The following is a 14,501-nucleotide window of genomic DNA, read 5'->3' on the forward strand; positions in this document are numbered from 1 at the left end:
GCCTTGGACAGGAGTGTTGTCCTAACGTCTTCCCGCTTTGTTCTGGCCGGGGTAGCCAGGTGTGCCTACTCCCTCGGGGGGGTCGTTCTTCAGTTTTAAAACAAGGAGGATTTTGAGTGGTCGCGTGTATCTTTTTTGTCTCCAGCTCTTACCGACAGACCTGCTATTGGGCCCTGACTTGAATCATGGGTGATGGTCTGCCAATTAGCAGAAAGAATAGGGTGTTTATGTAAAGTTCTTAAATCACAAAACGAAGCTGTTTTCAGCCTGATTGCAGAGGTTATCAGAACAGTTAACACGCCTCCTCAGTGGGATTTTACTTGGCCCCTGAGTGTTTATAAAAGATAATCACGTGATGGCAGCATATTTGTTGTTTCTACGTAAACTCTGGCAGTTTCTCTGGCCTCGCCCCTCACTTTTCACGGGTCTGGAGGTTGTAGGATGTGTTGTGGTTCTCAGCAAATCAACTTCAGGCCAACTTGCTTCCACTTTCTTGCCCCCGTATTCTGCCCACGTGGAGACAGTTCCTGTGTCCCCTCTCCTGTAGCTCCAGTGTATGTTCGTGTAGAGAAGCACTCTTTTTTTTTAAGTTTGCTTATTTATTTTGAAAGAGAACAGAGGAGGGGCAGAAGGAGAGAGAGAATCCCCAGCAGGCCCTGCGCTGTCAGCACAGAGCCCGGCTCGAGGCTGTGTATCATGAACCTTGAGATCATGACCCGGGCTGAGATCAAGAGTCGGACGCCTCACCGACTGAGCCACCCACATTGTTAAGGATCCAAAAGATTAGTAATCAGCGTTTTTAGTTTCTCTAGTGATGATGCTGTAAGTTGCTGTGTTTCATGCCCCCTGGGCAGACGCGGGCCCTGTGCTCAGGGGAACGCCTGTACCCATGGGGCCCCGAGGGGCTGAGGTCACCCCAAGCAAGCTGCAGTTCCTTGGGGCCTTTGCCTCAGTAGCTCTGTGCTGCTCTACTAAACAGTGGTCTTATCTTGTGTTTTTCTTTTAGGAAGGTGCAATCACACCCAGCGATGAGACCCTTTTCCCTGACGTTGACTGGCTAATTGGTAACCATTCCGATGAACTGACACCGTGGATACCTGTGATCGCAGCCAGGTGAGTAAGTGTCCCGCACAGCAGGGCGGGCGGCGGGAGGGATTTTGTTGCCTAAACCTCGCTGTCCAGAAGTAGCCACTTGCGGCTGTGGAGCACTGGAGACGGAGCTCGTTCGGACTGTGGGGATGAGAACGTGCCGAACGTGCTGGTTTAGGCTTAGATTCTGACTGCTTCTTAAAAAAAAATTTTAAACGTTTATTTTTGAGAGAGAGAGACAGAGACAGCGTGAGCCAGGGAGGGTCAGAGGGAGAGGGGGAGACACAGAATCCGAAGCCGGCTCCAGGCTCCGAGCTGGCAGCACAGAGCCCGACGCGGGGCTCGAACTCACAAACTGTGAGATCATGACCTGAGCTGAAGTTGGACAACCGACTGAGCCACCCAGGCGCCTCATCTGACTGCTTTATTTTACTGTTTGAGATATGGCTAGAAGACATCAAAGTACATCTGAATAGTGCTGACGAAAGCTGACCATTTCTGCAGTATTTCTGTCCAGGGAGACAGGTCATGTTTTGGAAGTTATTTTCTGATAACAGGAGTGAGTGTCTCCAGAGGGAAAATCTGCCAACACAGAGACGCCTCACAGCAGTACTGATGTTCACAGAGGGGGGCTGCGCCCGTGGCCATGCCTCTGGGTCGGCGGGGACCTTGTGAACACGCAGCTTATGGTGGCGGCCCGGGTATTTTGTTGCCGTGGCTCCTGATCCAGGCGTCTCGTGAACTGTTTCAGCTCTCGAGGAGCAGTGTAGCTCACGGAGCAAGTCTTAACGTAATCTTTCTCGTGCCCGCCTCTGAGATCTCGCTCCCGGCCGAAATCCCAAAACACTTTGGGAAGTTTTACGTTTCAAGTCAGTAAGAACAACGCAGTGGAACGCACTTTGTACAGACAGTTAGGCTCCTGGTCCGTAGGAGGCATAGACCACGCCGCGTCGTCTCTGGGAGCAGAGCGAGGGACAGCTCGAGCTCGGGCTCTGCTCCGGAACAGCCAGGGGAAGCAGATGCCTCTGCTTTACCGCGGTGCACGATGGCCACGTGGCTCTGTGCTGAGTGTTTTTGTTTTGGGGATTGTTTTTGAAGGTCTAATTACAGCTGCCGTTTCTTTGTCCTTCCCTGCTGCTTCTTTGACTTCGTGGGGAAATACGCCCGGAGGCAGAGCAGGAAGACTCAGTACCGAGAGTATCTCGATTTCGTGACTGAGGTGGGGCTGGCCTGCGGGTTCCACGTCCAGGAGGACTGCCTGCGCATTCCCTCCACCAAAAGGGTGCGTCCTGACCGCTTGGGGCGTCCTCGGTGGCCTCGGTGCGGCGTTGGTCTCTGGGGGGAGGGTCCGGGGCCGTGTCGCAGAGCCACAGGGGACCCCGTGATGTTTGAAAGCCTGTGCCGATTCCGGCATCTCGGACGCTGGTGGGGGTCAGAGGGCTCGCTCTGTCCCCGTGACCCCCGCTTTGAAGGCCTTCTGGCAGTTCCTTCCCCAGGCCCGCAGCAGCGCTGCAGGGAGCCCTCACCGAATCCTCATTTCCTTCCCAGAAACCGTGAGTGGCCCTAGGGGACCTTCCCAGAGTGGGCATCGGCTGGACTCGTGTGGAACGTCCTAAGCTAGTTTGTCCGAGGCTGCCCACCACCTCCGGGGTCCTCGGGTTTCCCAGTCACGGGCGAACCTGAAGTTTGGTTCCAGGTTCAGAGCGGTTCAATGTCTCGTTCCACGCTTCAGTAATTCCGACGTACCTGCGATGCGATTTGCCCAGGCAGACGCCGCCCCTGCCACAGTCTGTGTCCGCAGCACACGTGCCCCCTGTGACCCTGCCAGCGGGCCAGTCCCCTGGAGAAGTCGAGGGAGGTGCCACCGTCAGCCTGTGTTCATGTCAGTAGCTTCCTCTTATCAGACTCTGTGGCTGTCAGGCTTCTTACCATCAGCAAAGCACAGAAACCCGTCATATCCAAATCGTGAGTTTGATCGCTCGATGTGGCACAAAGGATCCAGGGCAGGTTTAGGTGAACTCTCGGCCCTGGCACTGCCTGGCCGTGAACTCCGGGGCACATTGCACACTGCATCCGTGCTCTCGTCTGTCCGGGGGGAGGGGGGGCCCTCCTGGGCTCGTCTCACAGACTAGATAGAACGGTGCCTTCATCTAAGGGCTCCGTGGTGGCCGAGAGGGGCCCACGATGGCCGCAGGTACATCATTGCTGCCGATGCTGCCACTGCTCACGTCACCGTGAGAGCGTTCTTGGGGACCCTGCTTCAGAGCCACGATGTCCTTCTCCTAAATGCCCTCTGCCTTGGCAAACCGCCCGGCTGAGGCTGGGATCGATTCTGCCAACTGCTCGAATTTGGGTCACGCGGGTGGGTGTTTGCACTGGTCTTTCCAGTACTAGTTGCTGGAGACCACGCACCGGTCCTTAATCTCTCTGAGCCTCAGCTTTCTCGTCACCCTGTGGCTCTGGGGGCAAACACAAGAGCAGGTGTCCACAGGTGGCAGCTCTTTGGTGAGGACTGGTCCTGCCCGGCACGTCAGGGAACGGGCCCCGGATCATGCCTCTGGCAGGTGGCAGAGCCGGAGAGCGGTCAGGGGCGGCTCTCGTGTAGTTAGATTCGCTGTCTTTCGTTGCCCGTAAGCTGGCTGTGTGGTTCGTGGCCAGGAGGAAGTCCAGAGATGCCGTGCTCAGGGCGGCGTCCTTGCCTGGGGGCTCCAGTGCGCGGGCAGCCGTCATCATCCTGTGTGGACGTGCAGGAAGGACAGTGCACGGAACGGACGTCCGTGCCGTGCCAAGTGCTGCCTCCCCTCTGGCAAGGTCGACAGAGGGACGTCCCGTTTTGAGAGCTCTGGGTGCCGTCCGTGTCTGCACCTGAGGGAGGGGGCGCCGGATGAAGGCTCCCACGAGCGATGTGTTCAGAACAGGCACGGCTGTGAGCTCGGTGCGCGTGGACTCGTACGTGTCTCGTAGGTCTCTGAGTGTCCGAGCCGCGAGACTCTTCGTGGGCTTTGGCTCTTGGTTTATTTGGGACACTGGTATTGGTATTGGCTTTTAAAGTAAGCATTTCTTTCACGATAAGCCTCTAAAATTTGAACGTAATTTGTACCGCAGAACGAGAGACGCGAATGGAAAACGTGACTTGCCACGGGATCCTGGTAAAACACTCTGCTTTTTTCACATGCAGGTTTGTCTCATTGGGAAACGCAGAACATACCCCCCCACCGGAGAAGCCCTCATGGATGAGCAGAGAACCCGGTACATTAATAGCAGGCAGGGCCGCCCCGTGAGCCCGCCCGGCCGGGAGCCTCCCCATCCTCCTCCCCGGGCCGCCGTGGCACGTGCGGGTCGCCCCCACGGGCGCCAGGCCCTGGACGCCGGGGCCGCCGAGGAGGGGGCGGAGGCCCGGGCCGCCGGACTCTGGCTGTCTGGATTTCACCCTAGAGAAAAAGCCGAGCGCGTGAGGAATTGCGCTGCCCTCCCTCGAGACTTTGTTGACCAGGTGGTTTTGCAAGTGGGACACCTGCTGTTGGATGCGGAGCGGCCGTGTGCAGGAAGTTCTCCGAGCGGGAGCTTGAAGGCCTGGAACCGAGGAGGTAGGCCCCCGGGACCCTGCCGCGTGCCTGCCGGGTTTTGGGCAGTGGCTCGGCCCTCCTTTGGGACCAACTTGGAATCCTGTGGTTGTTTTTGATTACATGTATTTTGAAGAGATATTGATAATAGACCACTTACACACTGGTTTAGGATTTTTTCTTATAGTTCCTTTTAACATAAGGGACTCCGCTCCCTCCGAGGAAGGAGAAGGAGGTGAGAGCAGAGCGGTAGTGTTTGGACCCGTGATCAACCTTTACGGAAGTGTCCAGGCTTCTGGGTGCAGAGCCACTCATTTTCCCTCTAAAGAAATTCTTTAAACCGGAAGCAGGTTTCTGAATGCCAGAAAAGCGTGCTGTCCTCTCGAATATAAGATAACGTTTTGGAGATGATGTGGTTTGTTACTGTAGTTCTCTTTGAAATCCCCCAAATGGCAAAAATCGGACATGATAAAAGGGACAAAATGACATCTGATTGTTCTCGAGTGGTGTTCAAGAGAAGGAGCCAAGCGTGGGTTTTGATGATTTTTGTAAAGTTGTGACCGGGACGCTGGCGGTCGGCACCAGAGGGCGCTGTGGAGCTGGCTGGGTCTGACGGCACCTGAGACTTGCCTGTGAGGTTTTGAGGTCTTTGGAGGAACTGGAGGAGCCCTCCCTCAGCCCGTCAGGGGGGCTGCTGCCTGGCTGGCCCCGTGGGTGGGGGGCCAGGGAGGAGGCGGCGAGCCCGGGCTCCCTCTCCCGTGACATCCTGCCTGGTGTCTTCACCGTCTCGGCCTCCCTGGCTGTTGTGACCTTGCCACGCGGCAGCGCCCGGAGCACCTCCTCTGCTCTGTGGGTCACCCCACCCTGGTGGTGTCTGATCAGAAGAGCCTCTCGAGGGATGAGGTGGCCGTCCTGGCCAGAACCCCCCACCCCACTCCCCACTCCAGCTGCTGACCGTCCGTGAACCGTGCACAAGCCCTGAGGGGCTGTGGCCGTTGTGTGGGTTGGCACCTCACTTCCCGGTGCGCCCTGCTGAGGCGGGGGCAAGCTGGGCGGGGGGGCGGGTGCTTCTGGCCAGGCCTCGAAGGGCAGGGAGCCACAGCAGGGGGGGCAGGGGCCACAGAGACACTCGGGCAAATTTCCCCTAACCCTAACCCTAACCCTGGCCTTCGCACCCCAGGATAGTCCTGTCCTCTGCTGGGTCCTCTGGGCTTGATTGAGCTCAGGAGGCGCTGGCCGCACCAGCCGTGAGCACCACGGCTCTGTCCTGGGCTCTGGGCTGGACAGCAGGCGGTTCTGGTCGTCGGGCCTCAGCTCATGGGCCTGCCCGCCTGTCAGAAACACCGGCAGGGCTGGTGCGCCCTCCCCCCCCCCCCCCCCCCCCCGCCTCTTGGGTCTCCGTGGTCTGGGGCTGGCCTGAGGTGGTCCCTCCTCCCCTGTGCCTGCCCCGTCTGCCCTGCGGGAGAAGCACGCTCCGCTGAGGTTGGACGTGTGCCCTTGGCCTCTCAGCCCAAGGTGGTCCCCTCGCCTTTTGGTGCTGGAATTTAGCGACCTCTGCAGCCTGTGCCTGTGTGATGTACGAGTGGGTCAGACCCCTGGACCTGAGTGATCTCAGTCTGGGGTCTGCCCTCTGCAGGGCATGGCTGAGGGGCCACAGGGCAGGAGGGGGTGGTCCCTGCCCTCACGGTTGGGTCAAGGCGCGTGCACGTCTGAGGATGAGCAACTGGGAGGCAGCGCGGAGCAGTGCGCGTGAGCATCAGGGTCCGGGAGCGTGTGCAGGGCCGGGGCACAAGAGGGACAGGAGGGCTGTCCCAGCTGATTCCTGCTTGCTCTGAGTGGGTTTGAGGCGGCTGAGAGGGGCATGTTGAAGGTCGGCTGGGCTTTGGTAGGTGGAATCACAGCCACAGGGCGGCCACCTCCCCTGGGTGCCCGGGGCTGGGCCGAGCCAGAGCGCTGGTTTTCTGTGGGGGGGGCTCCTGCAGAGTCGTTGGGTGGGAGTAGGTAAGCCCTGGGGTGTCGGGCCTGGCGGGTGGTCGGCCCCGGCATCTCCGGTGGCGATGGCTCTGCCCGCGGTCCCTCCCGCCGATGTGCGCCAGGCGCTGGAGCGGACGGAACCAGAGCCGTGCGCAGGGCCAGCGGCGAGCCGGTTTCACGGCTCCTGACAGCCTTTCTGTTGGTGTCGGGGAAACCCGCTTTTCAACAGGAAGCCTGTCCTTGGCGGACGTAGCCAGTGAGCTGGACGGGGAGACCCTGCGGAGGCTGAAGCGGGAATGTGGAGGCTTGCAGACGCTGCTCAAAAACAACCATCAGGTGTTTGAAGGTAAAGGGATTGAGCCTTGAGGTTCGGTTCTTCCTTTTTTTTTTTTTTTTTTGTTGAGAGTGCGGGCACACGAGTGAGAGGGGCAGAGGGAGAGGGAGAGAACCTTAAGCAGGCTCCACACTCGGCGAGGAGAGCCTGACACAGGGCTCGATCTCACGACCTGAGCCAAAATCAAGAGTCTGACGCTTAAGCGACCGAATCACCCAGGCACCTCCCTCCCCCCGCTGCTTTTTCTGGTAAGTAAAGCTCACTTTTGAGGAGTCTGAGATTCCTAGGAAGGTGGATGCCCGCGCCTGCCTCAGCGTCTTCTGCCCCATGGAACATTAGCCACGCCTCTTCTCTGATTCCCTCTGGTCCCGTCGGGCACAGCCGTCCCGCCCCCAGTCCTGGCCTTACCTGGCCTGTGTGAGTGCTCACGCCTCACACAGAAGGAAGACCAAGTCCGGAAGCCTGCTGGCTCCGTGCCGCTGGAGGACTTTCTGGGTGGGGAGTTGCTAATTGCCTTGGCCTTTGGCCGCCTGCAGGCTGGAAGCGTCCCGGGGTCCCAGCTGGGCCCTGGGCAGATAGAGGAGGGAGCCCCCGATTCCTGCCCACTCCCCTGGCGGCACGCGTGCACGGTGCCCTTGGAGCAAGGCTGGCACTGCCCTCCTGCCCTGGGGCTCCGGGCATCCGGGACCGTCGGGAGGTCGAGGGCCCAGGGCCTGCTCTCTTTCACTTGGGCAGCTGCTGTCCCTGCCTCCCGGGGTCTGCGGTCTGACGCCGGGGGGGGGGGGGGTGGGGGGGGGGGGGCCGGGTGGGTGGGGACACAGAACAAGCGTTCGCATGGGTGCTTGGCGTTAAAAGAAGTTCCCTTATTTGGAGTGTTCTTTATGTTTTAACTTATTTTTGAGAGAGAGAGTGGGAGGGGAGGGACAGAGGGAGAGGGAGACAGAGTCCGAAGCAGGCTCCAGGCTCTGAGCTGTCAGCACAGAGCCCGAAATGGGGCTTGAACCCACGAGCAGTGAGATCATGACCTGAGCTAAAGCCCAACTGACTAAGCCACCCAGGTGCCCCTATTTCGAGTTTGCAAACATACCTCCATCGTCACGATGGTTGATACCTTGTTATATTTTGTTTTGAGATCTCCTTCCTCCCTTGATCTTTATGGAAGCGTTTTAGAGCGCGTCCCGGCCTGCCTGCTGTCTTACCTGCGAGTGCCTCAGCCAGTGGCCTTGAAGGTGGTGGCGTTTCGCACCACCGTAGTGCCATGGGCACGCTTGTGCAGGAGGAGTCAGGAAGGCTGTGCTCGGGAAAGGACATCTCGGCTGGGACTCGGTCAGGAGGCCCAGGAGCAGCCTTCGCGAAGGCTCTGAGTTGGGGAGGAGGAGGCTTGCGGTGTGATGACGGAGGGGTGGGGGAGGCGGCGCCGTGGGGAGGGTCTGGCCTCTGTGGCGGCAGGGGCCCGGTGACCCCGCGTGGCCGACCCCCCGTCCAGCTGCGGCGTCGCCGGCTGTGTGCCTCTTCTGTGGCGTGTCCGGAGCCTCAAGGCCAAGTGCGGGGCCCTGTTCAGGCCCCCCCCGCGGCGCAGCGTCCGGCTCCTCAGGACTTCCTACGTGGAAGGAGCTTTTGTTCTGTTTCCACCGTGAGGTGTCCCACGAAGGGCTGGTGTGGGCTCGCGCTCCTTTCTGGGAGGCGGGTGTAGGGGTGCAGGGGGCTGCAGATGGCAGGTTGATGTGCAGAGTGGTGGCTCCGGGCGGAGGTGCGGGAACACGTGCTGAGGACGTGAGGGCCAGAGAAGACCAGGCCGGCAGGGGCTGCCGACGTGCCCCCGGGCCCACCTTCCCCTGCCGGGTGGGGCTCCTGGAGGGCGTTCCCTGCCTGCCTCCTGCCCGCCCCGGCCCCACCCGCTTCTGCCAGACTAACCACCCCCCCCTCCGGCCCCCCCACATGGCTCCCCGGCTTGTGTGTCTGTCACGATGCTGTTTCTCCCCCGCCAAGGCTGCCTGCTTGCTTCCCGCCCCCACGTCAGGCCCTGGCCTCTCTGGTGGCATAGCCATAGTTCCGGACCATAGCCAGGCATCTTCCCTAAACTGCTGCCCGTCCGCCCCACCCAGTCCTGCCTCTCTGGGCTCCCAGAGTCTGCGTGAGCTTCTGTCACACGGCCTCCCGTGTTCGGTCACCTCACTGCCTCAACTGGATAGACCGTGAGCTCCCTGTGGATGGGCCCGGCTGCTCCGTAGCCTGAGAAGCAGCTGGGAGCCCATGTCTCAGGATGAAGAAGGGAAGGTAGCCCCGTGAGGAGGGCACGCCTACCCGATCCTTCCTCGCAGGGGGTGGTGACTGGGGGCAGACTGTTGCGTCCCGGAGTCCCAGTCCGTGCGGTGCCATTGTGAGCAGAGCTCAAGGTAGGACGAGAGGAGGCCCTCGGGCCTTGTTGAGGGGGATGCGGGCAGCTGTCTGAGCCCCAGGATCTGGGCCAGTCCCCACAGCCCCACCTTTGTGCTGCTGCCAAGGAGGGTGGTCAGGTGGCGACTCGGGGCAGGTGGCCACAGCTGACGGAAGCACTTCTGTCCTCTCCCAGCCTAAGGGAGTTGAGTACGGCCACCTTCTCTTCCCTGCCTGTGTGTGTGCAGGCGAGAGCTCGGGTGTGCACGGCCCCTTACGTGTGATGCGAGAGCTCCAGTGTGTGAGGTCCCTATAGGAGAGCTGGGGTGCTCGCGGCCCCTACGTGTGCATGGGAGAGCTCGGGTGTGCACCCCTGCAGTGCCTTTGGGTGGCCTGGTTGCCCTTGTGGAGCTAGACTGTTTTCGTTTGGGCCTGACCTTGCTGGGGAAATGCTCACGATGGCATCAGGCCTCGTAAGCAGTGCTGGAGGCCCCATATTTGGAGTGGTTGCGAAAGCCGAGGCCCCGGGACGGGCAGCCCCACTGGGGGGTGGAGAAGCGGGGAGCGGGGCGGCCCTTCCCGAACTGGCAGTTCCTGCTCCAGCTGAGCTCTGGCCAGCGGCCTGGAATCTGCTGTTTCACGAGGCTTTTGTCAATTAAAATACTTATCGTAACCGGGAAGGGCTGCTCTCTTGTCTTTCCCAGTGCGTTGTTTTGTTTGCCTTCGTGAATCGTACCTTTTTTTTTCCCATTATAAATATGCATGCATACCATCGCTTTCTGTGCAGTTGACGTCGGGGGGCACGTTTATTTTTGGAAATGCTTCCAAGTAGGCGGCTTCGGGGCTGAGCTCTGAGTAAACATTCTGCTTGCAGTCATGCCGAAAATATGCACTGAGGCCAGTCTTATCTCTGAGGATGTTTTATTTTATCTTATTTTCTTGAGGGTGTTTTAAGCCAGGGTGGCTAGTCTCTGGTGGTGTTTATGGGACTGAGGGGTCGGATCCACTTTGGATGCCCCCAGTTCCTCCGGCGCCGTGCGCCATGGGAGGAAGCCACCTCCAGGCCTGCCTGGTGCGTGCTGTGGTCAGGGGCCAGGAAGGCCTGCCGGGGGTGTCACGGGCGTGGTACCAACTGAGTGGCCTGTGCTCACGGTGCCGACCATGTTGAACATGTGGCCGCAGCTGAGTTCTAGGACTTGCCCTGAGTCTTGAATGTTGAGGCTGGACTGGCCACCCGAGGCACGTGTGATCAGGGCCTGAGCACAGGGCACTGCTCCGGTAGATCGTCCATGGGGGTTTTGGGAACAGTCTACAGCCCGTTCCCCGGAGCGTTCTGATGTCGGCAGCGTCTGCTTGTCAGGAGCGGGAGGGGGTGGACCAGTAAGTAGGTTCCGAGGAAGCGAAGCTTCGGGAGGAAACAAACGTTGGATAAGTGAGCTTGGGTGGAGCGCACCTTGTTCCTGGGGTTCCGTGGTGGCGTCGGGGGCGTGTTTCCATGTGGGGAATCCCGCTGGTGGTCTGACCCGTGGGCTGGCTGGAGCGTGTGTGCAGCCAGGGCCGCGAGCGCCCTCAGGTGCCCCGCACGGGCCGACCCGGGATGGGAGGGGGGTGTCGGGAGCCGCCCTGTGTCCTGGGGGTGCGCGGGAGCGTGTCGCCCTCCTGTGCCAGGGCCGATCCTCTGTCATCAGTGCCCGCTCCTCGGGCCTTAGAAATCCTGGCTGGGAAGGGGCGGCTGGGTGGCTCAGTCGGTTGAGTGTCTGACTTCAGCTCAGGTCACAATCTCACGGTCCGTGAATTCGAGCCCCGCGTCGGGCTCTGGGCTGATGGCTCGGAGCCTGGAGCCTGCTTCTGACTCTGTGTCTCCCTCTCTCTCTGCCCCTCTCCCGTTCATGCTCTGTCTCTCTCTGTCTCAAAAATAAATAAACGTAAAAAAAAAAAAGAAAGAAATCCTGGCTGGGCCCCCGCTTCCCCTGACCCTGCTCCAGAAATGCGGCTGCGTGCCCTCTTAACTCACCAAACCACTGTGGAGCGCCTGTCGGGAGCCAGCCTGTCCTCAGGGGAGGGACCCCTGTGGAGGCGGGGCCCACGCCCCTCCCTCTCCCCCAGGTTTCTCTTGAACACATCTGAGCCTTTGGGCCGGGCCAAGGGCTCCTTGCTTTTTGGGGTCCACACCCCGGGCATCTGGTGGGAGTCTTGCCTCCAAGGCTCCTTCGGGGCATGCTTTGGGGCCGTGGCATTCGGCTGTGGGAGCATTCAGCGGATCCCAGTGACGTTTCCCTGACCTGAGCTCCCGGACCGATCCCAGGCATCAGCCTTGTGGGGAGCAGGCAGGAGGCCGGCTCCGAGGAGGGGGACAGTTGTGACAGGCCCGGAGTAGGTGCCCTTGGCTGCCCGCAACGAGGAGTCCCTCCAGTGAGCCCCTCCGTACACAGGCGCCTCTCCACAGCCCTTTCTCTGCTTTAAGGGCAAATGGTTCATACACGGCAGTCTGTGAGGACATGTTGCAATCACACGAGGTGATTTGAAAGCAAATCCGAGCTTTAATTTGTGCTCTCACGGTCTCATTAGCGGTTGGAGAGCCAGGTTTATTCAGTAGGCTTCTTTTATTTCTCCCTGAGCCTTTCTGTCTCCAGTGGTCTCACAGCTTCCAAGAAAACCAGGATGCAGTGAGCGGCTTTGGCCGTGTTTCTGTGGAGTTGCCGGCGTCTGGGGGAGAAAGGCCCCTTGAAAGCCTGTGGGGAGTCTCGGCCCGAGTGGTGCTGACCGGCTCGGGAGGCAGCTCGGTGCGGGGCCCGGTCAGCTGCTGGGGCCTTGTCCCCCCGCGTTCCAGGCCGGCCTCTGAATCCCTGCTGACGCGGCCGCTGTCCCCCACCCGCTGTTCCCCGACCCGCTGTTTGTGTTTGGGGGCTCCGGTTATGGGGGCACCAGCAAACCCTCCTCTTCGCCTGCCCAGAAAGGACCTTGCTTGTTTTCTCTCGCGCGCAGCGGTGAGGTTCTCCGGGACAGATGGCAGCGTAGTTCCCCAACTTCCGCTCTCACTCTGCGGGCTCCCAGTGCTCCGCCTCCTTTCCCACAGGCCCATCCTGCTGCCGTCCCCGCCGCTTGCCCCTGTGGTCACGTCCTGGGTCTTGTCAGCAGCAGACCCTCAGCTTCCCTATGCCCCTTCACCCCTGCCCCCGGTGACCCCTGCCCCCGGTGAGCAGCTCATGCCTCCTGACGGCTCCTGACCCCTGACCCTGGTCCCTGCAGGTGCCCTCGCCCTGGCATACCTCCACCTCGCTCCTTGCCTGTTCCCTCGGCCGCCTCCTCACACCTCCCTGCTGGGCTCTGCCTCCAGTGCTCCCCTGTAGGCCGCGTTGCTGGTGTCGGGCGGGGCTGCGGCCTGGCTCGCCATCTCCACGCCTGGTCTCCTCCCTGCTGGGGCGCCGCCGCCCCAGAGTCGGGCTCTGTGAGCACCGGTCCCGGCGAGCTGGTGGACTTGGAGGGTAACGCCTGGGCCGTGTCTCTCTCTCTGTCCTGAACCACAGTTCGGAGCGGGCGAGTTCACCTTCGCGACTGGAGAGAGGAGAGGCTCCGGAAGCAGCGGCAGCCGGAAGCAAAACGCAGACTCTTCTCGGAAGCTTTCAAAACCCGCCTGTGCTGGTTTTTCAGCCACCACCCTGACGGCTGCGCTCTGCCTTCGGACTGCTGTCCGTTTGCCCACGGGCCTGAGGAGCTGCGGCCGGCCCAGACCCCTAGGAGGAAGCAGGTTCTGTGAGCCTCTTCCGCCCTGCGAGTGCAGGCCTGGCGCGGTGGGGGGAGGGGGGCCGGGGCGCGGGGAGCGCGCCGGCCCCTCTGGGGACAGCAGGTCGAGCTGGCTGGGTGAGCGGCCCCCGGATTTCCGCCGGAGCGTGGCCTTCCGTGTCACAGACACTCAACGCCGCCACCCCGTCTTGAGTGCTGGGTCTGCGTTGTGAACGAGGTCGCCCCTAACCGTCCGGCACCTTGACCTGGGGAAGAGCGTACGGGAGTTGTTGTCGCATCTAGCTCTGGAGGTGGGGCGAGTGCCTGGCCGCCCGGCCCTCTCAGGGGCCCCGTCCCGGCTCGCCTGACTCCTCCTGTGTGACGGCCGGCCTGCCCCACGGAGCGCGGCCCTCCTGCCGCCCCCGGCTGCGCTGGAAGTTCAGCTGCCCCGGGGGTCGGTCACCACGCTGGTATTTTGGAAAAGCTGTAGCACATGGTTGTGCAGGTTATTTTTAGGTACAGAGAGCAAGAAACGGCCCTCATTTCTTTGGCTAGGTCGCTCTGGGTGACGTGAAAAAAGAACCCTAAGGAATACAAAGCAAGGCCAGAAAACAGAATTATCACAGAAAGGCAGAAACTGCCCCTGCCCTTTCTTCCCTGCTAGGTTTTCTCCCAAGCGCTGTTAGTAATTGTTTGTATTCTGGGAAAAAAATCCAACGTGTTTGTGTTTAAAATTATTTTTGGTTTTACGTGAAAGGCCACATCGACACACACGGTCCTGCCGCTCACTTTTCGCACAGTGTACGTATGTACCTTGGTGGCCTTTCGTCGTGTGGGTGTTCGCGGTTCGCCTGTGGCAACGACAGTAAATTCTTCCCTTTCCCTGAGCGGTGCCTCAGCTCGGTGCAGCCCGGGAAGGGCCTGGCCGGCCTGGCCAGGGGTGGGAGGGGCGTCCAGTGGGCCCAGGGGGCTGCGTTGTTTCCCGCCCCCAGCCTCTCCCTGCGTGAGGTTCTTGGGTGGCCTGAGCGGCCATGGTGACGGCCCCCCCCCCCCCCCCCGCCCCGGGCTCTGATGGGCTTGGCCAGTGCAGGCGGAGTCCCCTCCTGCCGCGTTGGCAGGACATGCCTGCCTGGTGTGGGAAGTCACGCCTGGCAGAGTGGAAGGAGAAAGGCCCGGGGTCCCAGCGCTGGGGCCGCAGCCTCCCCGTCTCTGGCCTCTGTCACGGAGCTGAGGTGCCTTCGTCAGTGAGGCCAGTGGGTTGAGATTTCCCTTAACTCACTGCCTGGCACGTGCGGGACGATTCCCGTCAAGACGAGCATCCCGGCCTCCCTGCCGTGGGATCAGACCCGAAGCAGCCTCCTTTCCCTCAAGGAGAGCACCTAACAGGGAGACGTGAGCCCGGGACTCCCTGCACAGGCGGGTGGCCCCAGCCAGGCCAGGGG

At 60.9% G+C, this 14,501-nt stretch overlaps 1 protein-coding gene across 2 annotated transcripts in view; it reads left to right on the top strand.

Annotated features, from left to right (window-relative positions):
- Window positions 1–13,796, top strand: part of TRMT44 (tRNA methyltransferase 44 homolog) — a 30,060-nt gene extending 16,264 nt beyond the window's left edge. Inside the window, exons 7-12 of one of the 2 annotated variants that reach the window (XM_086705547.1) lie at window positions 1,007–1,113; window positions 2,188–2,371; window positions 4,268–4,338; window positions 4,525–4,676; window positions 6,856–6,972; window positions 12,864–13,796. In XM_086705547.1, the coding sequence (XP_086561673.1) occupies window positions 1,007–1,113; window positions 2,188–2,371; window positions 4,268–4,338; window positions 4,525–4,676; window positions 6,856–6,972; window positions 12,864–13,093 (861 nt within the window). In that variant the 3' untranslated portion in view covers window positions 13,094–13,796. Of the gene's footprint in view, window positions 1–1,006; window positions 1,114–2,187; window positions 2,372–4,267; window positions 4,677–6,855; window positions 6,973–12,863 lie in introns of both variants that reach the window. The other variant, XM_086705548.1, reaches the window with a different exon arrangement.
- The last annotated feature ends 705 nt before the right edge of the window (window positions 13,797–14,501 follow it).

This window comes from Puma concolor, chromosome B1 (assembly GCF_028749965.1).
Source record: "Puma concolor isolate L17-30 chromosome B1, mPumCon1.1.hap2, whole genome shotgun sequence".
Classification (NCBI taxonomy): domain Eukaryota; kingdom Metazoa; phylum Chordata; class Mammalia; order Carnivora; family Felidae; genus Puma; species Puma concolor.